We start from the raw sequence: 6,493 nt of genomic DNA on the forward strand, positions 1-6,493 counted from the left end.
ATACAACTATAAATACAAATACAAATATAAATGTAGCTCTGAACTTTAATTTTTTCCTCGATTTCCTGAGGGATTCCAGCCCTCCTGGGATGTGTTTTGATGTCTCTTGGTTCTGATTCCATTTCTCAGGATGCCCAYGAGCTGTTCCATGTCCTGACCTCTTCCCTGGAGGATGAACGGGATCATCAGCCCCGTGTGACCCATCTGTTYGATGTGCATTCCCTGGAGGTGATCCCACTTATTTCCTTAGCAGAAATTCCAGGAATCTGCTTGGATTCCCAAGTAGAAAGTGACTATTTAGGATATTTTTATTCTGTTCCTAAAGCTCATCAGTAAGTCAGGCAATTTGAAAGAATTATCAGGTTTTCCAAAGAACATAGCTTTGAATTTCCCGTGATCCTGCTTTCCTGAGGATTTTTGCATCCCTCAGTCCATGGGATTTAGGGATTTAAATTAGCACTGAGCAGGAGTCCCTCCAAGCAGTTACTATGATCTGTAGTAGACACATGAAAAAGGGTTGAAAACTGCAAAATGGACATTTCTGGAAGAGCTKTATGGAGGGAAAGTTTATCTTATCCTCCAGCTTGGTGATAAACTTAATTCAGATGGAAAATATCTGCTTTTTTTGCCTAAAATATACACCAAAAAAATCTAAAATCTCCTGTATTAATGCTCCGAGGCAGAGAATTTTGCAGATTAATGATTCCTTGTATAAGCAATGGTAAATTATAAATTTGTTTTGTACCAGGTTTTTTTTGTTCTTCAAATACAAAGAGCCACTGAGATTCCCACAATTTTTCTTATGCCAGAAAAGCCAATTAGGGATGAAATAGGAACATATTTAATACTTAATGTATTAAATTTCTAAATATTTTCTATGTTGCTGAGGTAGGGTTAATGAAATGTTTTTATCTCCCTCTGTAGCAACCAGAAATAACCCAAAAGCAAATAAGCTGCAGGACAAGAGGTARGATTTTATCCATTCTGGATATTCTGAATATTCATAATGTTGTTGTTTTGYTTATTAAGGGGATCATATTAATTGATCTTTGTATTGAATAGTCAAAAATATAAATAAACTTACCATTAATTATAATTATAATTACACAGAATGTGTTTGAGAGCCATTAATTTTGTTACTGCCAGGCAAAAGTGTGGGATTGGAGTGATGAACGTGGATGTGTGGAAAATCAAAGGGCAWTTCCAACTTTGTGTTGCAGGATCCCTTCCCCCTGTGTCCAACCACTGGAAATCTCAGCACCCTTTCCATGGAAGGCTGACCAGCAACATGGTTTGCAAACACTGTGAGCACCAGGTAAAAAAAAACAGCTGAGTTTAGACATTGGTGAAAATAAAGGAAGTTTTATATTATTATTTAATATCTGTGTAATGGGGAAAGGGATGTGCAGGACTCACAGCTCACTGCTCATTTTTCAGGTGTTTATTGTGGTGTGGTGATCAATAAGGATTTGTCACTGAATAGACTGAAAAAAAGATCAGTGTGATGCACTTCATGAGGGGCAAGAGCTGTCTCATCAGACAGAATAATGGATGTTTTATTAAATTACTGAATTAACAATTAATTAATAATATTATCTGAAAATGCACTCATATGGGGAAGTTTAGGATTCGCTGCTCGTTCAGCACATTGAGACTGCAAAGGCACTTTTAAAATCCAATTATCCCAAGTGAGGAGATGAAGATAACCTGGATAAAGGAAAAAAAAATACAGAAAATAAACCTCATTTATAGATCAAACAAAGAGACCATTTGCRTTTTACTGCCCAAAACCTTGCAAATAAATTGGAGTGAGCAGGAAGAGGCCGAGTAGAACATTCTTGCAGTTCTCTGGCACTGTGCTTGGGAAATTGGGGAGTTTGAATCCTGTTCCACCAGGGAATTATGGACAGCACGGGGCATAGGTTCATCCTGGGAGCGCTCAGTTGGATTTTTTTGGGGACTGACATAAATTTTGACTCTGGAATTTTCTCTTTGCAGAGTCCTGTGAGGTTTGACACCTTCGACAGCCTCTCGCTGAGCATTCCAGCAGCTGTGTGGGTACGTATCCCACTGCTCCCTGATCCAGCCAGGCTGMCTGGCACCTTGCCTCTACCTTCCCAGGGCCTTTCTCAGCTGCAGAGGACATTCAGAGCTGCCTCAGGAGTTTATTTTCTTGCTTTTTTATAATCCTGTGCTGCTGCAGGACCTCACTAGTGCGTGGTGCAAGGTCCCAGTGAGTCCAACAAACATGACTTGGTGACACCACCAGAGTTTTCTGTTTCTCCTGGTGGAGGATTTGCTCTTTTCTGTGGAATTTGAGGATCCCAGCTTGGGAAGGTGACCTTCAGCTGCTTTTTCCCTGGCAGGTCACACCTTACCCCATCCAGCCTTTTCCATCGAGTGATTTCAACTGGGAATTGTTTCCATTTCTTTCTGCCTCTGAAAAACTTCAAATGACAAAATACTGGAGAGTTTGGGGGCAATATTTGGAGGATATTTTTGGACTGTGAGGGTTTGTTATTTCATGTCTGGTAGTGATTCCTTCCCACAACRACTTGCACTTGTGGAAATTCTGATTCCTGCTTGCAGAGTGCCCTCCTGGACAGCCAGGATTGGGATTTGGACACGTCTTGYGCTCTTTGTGTTTTGTTTGATCCCATCATTGAAGATGATTCCCTTCATCCTTGGCAGGGCAGGATATGTTTCTCCTATGGAGAGAGTCAGAGARCATAAAATTTCTATGGAATTATTAAAAATCCTTTCCCAAAATCCAGTGGAATGCACCTTAAAAATTCCTGCAAATAATTCTGGCTTTTCTTGGCACTCAGGGTCGTCCCATGACGCTGGACCATTGTCTCCATCACTTCATCTCCTCAGAGTCTGTGAAGGATGTCGTGTGTGACAACTGCACCAAAGTAGGTCACTTCAGTTCCTGTCACTTCAGTTCCTGTCACTTCAAGTCCTGTCACCTCCCAGCTCGGTTTGGAGCCTGCTGACACAATTCTGGCTTTACTTTGCAGTTCCTTTTTCTTCAGGACTTGGGGAAAGCCTCTGGGATTGCAAATATTTTACGAGGAGTTCTTATCTCAGAGGATATTTGAGGCTTTTTTACTACCATCATTACAAAATCTACAAAAATTTTATTCTGTAGTTACCAGATGTGACTTTAAGAGGGTATTTGGGATAATTTTTTGCTCTGGTATTGTTTAAAAATCAACAGAAGAGGCAAATGAGTGCACATAAACCTGGAGGTGGGGTTTTTTCTTGAAATGCTCATTTCTGCTTGATTTTGGTTTGGAATTCTCATCCTTTAGGAACTCTGAGCATTCATAAGTGAAATTAATGCACTGAGCTACTTCTAAACAGACAACTGCTGATGCCTCCATATTTTTTTCCCTTTTGATTCCAGATCCAGGCAGAAGGAATTCTGAATGGACAGAGCATAGAAAACCAGAGAACAACGTTTGTTAAGCAATTAAAGTTGGGAAAGGTGAGGCAAAGAAACCCCTCCAAATCTCCTAAATCCTGTCACACAGTAACTTCTTTCTTTGATCTGGTTGTGTCCACTTCTTGCTACTAGACCACAAATGTTTAACTTTCCAAGGTAAACTCATCTGGCAAATATTTGTAGGCACTGAGGCCTCAACTCAGCAAAACATCAAACATTAAACTCTTAAAGGATGTGAATATTCTCCTGTTATTTGGCAAATCATTTAAATGTGAGTTTGGACAGTGGCACATCTTAGATTTGACATTAATTCTTTGATGAGCAAACTGATTTCTATTTACAGGGTTTGTAGCATTTTCAGCAATTGCACATTTGAGAGAAATTAAAATATTCTGAATACACCTGGGGAATAAACATCAGATGTGATTTCTTTGAGAAAACTAATTTTTTTTTGCTCTGTAATCCTGCCATGCAGAGGCCAGCAGGGCACTGGTGTGTAATTAAGAGCCTCAGGTGCTAATAATAGTAATAATAATAATAAATAATGTACTTCTTGCTACAGCAATGATTTTGAATTTCAGCTCTTTATAACACTTGATGTTTTTTGTTTTCCCCTGTGCAAAGCCATTAATTATTGGAAAATAAGAAATATCAGGAATCCCACAAGAGTTGTTTTAGGGACATTGAGCTTACCCAGAGATCAGGGAACATTGAAATGTATGACCTTATTCCCTGGACTTACCACTTTTTTCTTTCCATTAAAAATTTGGGTTTTCCTTTCCCATGGAACATTCCTGAAGCTGCCCCAGTGTTTGTGCATCCACCTGCAAAGGCTGAGCTGGTCAAACCAAGGCACCCCCCTGAAGAGACACGAACACGTCCAGTTCAATGAGTTCCTGGTCATGGACATCTACAAATATCGGGTTCCCAGTCCCAAATCCAGCCAGGAGCAGCTCAGCCAGAAAAACTCCGAGGAGACCATGCCTGGAACAAAGGATGGGAGAGCTGGGAAACCTTCAGGTATCTCCTTTGTCAATAAAATAGATCAGATCTTTCTCCAGTTCAGGGATCAAACATTCTCTGCAGAATTAAGCCATGAGCAGSATCTTGGTTTGGGGCACTGCAAAGAGGACAGAAATCGCTTTCTCATTCCCAAATTTACAGTTCTGTTTGGATAATTTAATTTGATCCTACTAAATATTAAAAAAAAAAAAGATAATTATAAAAGATAGCACAGAATTCACATATTTTATGTCCAAAGGAGTGTTGAACTTGGGATGTCTCAGGGTATTTGTTGTTAGGGATCTTTTCCAAGGCTTCAGGACAAGCAAAGAAGGAATTCTGGGAATGGTGAATTCTTGATAAACAGTTGGAAGATCCAGGTCTGTCCTTAGGCAGCTCAGTAGTCCCTTTAGYTGGGATTTTGGACATACAGGAATTTTCATATTTGTCATGTAAAACCAATTTGGATACGTTATCCATTGCCTTTGGATGTTACAGCCCTCTGGRTCTGTGYAATGAATTAAAATCAGTAAAACACMTTCATATCCCATGAGGAAAGGCACTGCAGGAGCAGGGCTGCTAATCTTAAATCCTTGAATTTCTCCTTCCTCTGGCAGAAGCAGAACAACCACTYGGTACCAAACCTCTCTTCATGAATGGTGCCTCCTCTTCYTCCTCCTCCTCCTCGTTTTTAATGTCCCCAGGAGCTTTTCCACTTGCTGCATTCCCTGAGTGCAGGTAAGTTAGAGATTTTACCCTGTCTTTCTATTTCTGTCCCTTCAAATTGTGTCCCTTCCTTCTGTCCTTGTCCTGAGGCTGCCCAGTCCCAGAATTTAACATCTGTCCCAACTCTGGGGTGATTTCTAGTCCTGGAGAAGGGAGTAGGGGAAGTTGCAAGCAAAACTTAAAATCTCCTTCCTGTAGTTAATGGTGCAGTAAATCCTTCTGAACAGCCATAATCCCATTGGTGCTGTTTGCCTCTATCCCTTCCTTTCCTTCATTTTAAAATGGCYGTGAGAAATCCATAGATTTTTTCTCTCAGACATTTTTTATTTCAGTTGCACCTGCCATGAATTCCACTTGCTAAGTCACCCTTGGGGCTTCTACTGATAATCCTTTTCCATAGAATCCCAGAATGGTTTGGATTGATAGGGAACTTAGAGACATCCAGTCCAATCCCCTTCCCATGGGATGCCTTTCACTATCCCAGGATGCTCCAAACCCCATCCAGCCTGGCCTTGAGTACTTCCAGGGATGGAGCAGCAGGCTTTTATCCCATCATCCCAGAATGGCTGGGGTTGGAAGGGAATTGAGAGATCATCCCATTCCATCAGCTGCGATGGGTAGGGGCACCTTGCACTATCCCAGATTGCTCCAACCTTGAACATCCCAGGGATGCAGCCACACCCTCTGCCCCAGTTTCCCTCTAGGAGCCACACCTTTGCTCCAGGCAGGAATTGTGGCCGTTCCCGCTGTGTTTGTGCACTTCAGGCAGGAATTGTGGCCATTCCCGGTGTGTGTGTGCACTCCAGGCAGGAATTGTGGCTGTTCCCGCTGTGTGTGTGCACTCCAGGCAGGAATTGTGGCTGTTCCCAATGTGTTTGTGCACTCCAGGCAGGAACTGTGTCTGTTCCTGGTGTATTTGAGCACTCCAGGTAGGAACTGCGGCCATTCCCGGTGTATTTGAGCACTCCAGGCGGTGTGTGTGTGCAATCCAGGCAGGAACTGTGGCCATTCCCAGTGTGTGTATACACTCCAGGCAGGAATTGTGTCCATTCCCAGTGTGTGTGTACACTCCAGGCAGGAACTGTGGCCATTCCCAGTGTGTGTGTACACTCCAGGCAGGAATTGTGGCCATTCCCAGTGTGTGTGTGCACTCCAGGCAGGAATTGTGGCCGTTCCCAGTGTGTGTGTACACTCCAGGCAGGAATTGTGGCCGTTCCCGTGTGTGTGTGCACTCCAGGCAGGAATTGTGTCTGTTCCCAATGTGTGTGTGCACTCCAGGCAGGAATTGTGTCCATTCCCAGTGTGTGTGTGCACTCC

General features: G+C 42.4%; 1 protein-coding gene across 1 annotated transcript in view; it reads left to right on the plus strand.

Annotated features, from left to right (window-relative positions):
• Nucleotides 1-6,493, plus strand: part of USP30 (ubiquitin specific peptidase 30) — an 11,913-nt gene that overhangs the window by 2,849 nt on the left and 2,571 nt on the right. The window contains exons 5-12 of the mRNA XM_057378104.1: nt 130-228; nt 925-967; nt 1,221-1,315; nt 1,999-2,058; nt 2,829-2,915; nt 3,410-3,490; nt 4,249-4,468; nt 5,068-5,188. Coding sequence (XP_057234087.1) covers nt 130-228; nt 925-967; nt 1,221-1,315; nt 1,999-2,058; nt 2,829-2,915; nt 3,410-3,490; nt 4,249-4,468; nt 5,068-5,188 — 806 coding nt within the window. The remainder of the gene's footprint in view (nt 1-129; nt 229-924; nt 968-1,220; nt 1,316-1,998; nt 2,059-2,828; nt 2,916-3,409; nt 3,491-4,248; nt 4,469-5,067; nt 5,189-6,493) is intronic.

Source organism: Malurus melanocephalus, unplaced genomic scaffold (assembly GCF_030028575.1).
Source record: "Malurus melanocephalus ecotype Western Australia unplaced genomic scaffold, MMel_1.1 scaffold_340, whole genome shotgun sequence".
Classification (NCBI taxonomy): domain Eukaryota; kingdom Metazoa; phylum Chordata; class Aves; order Passeriformes; family Maluridae; genus Malurus; species Malurus melanocephalus.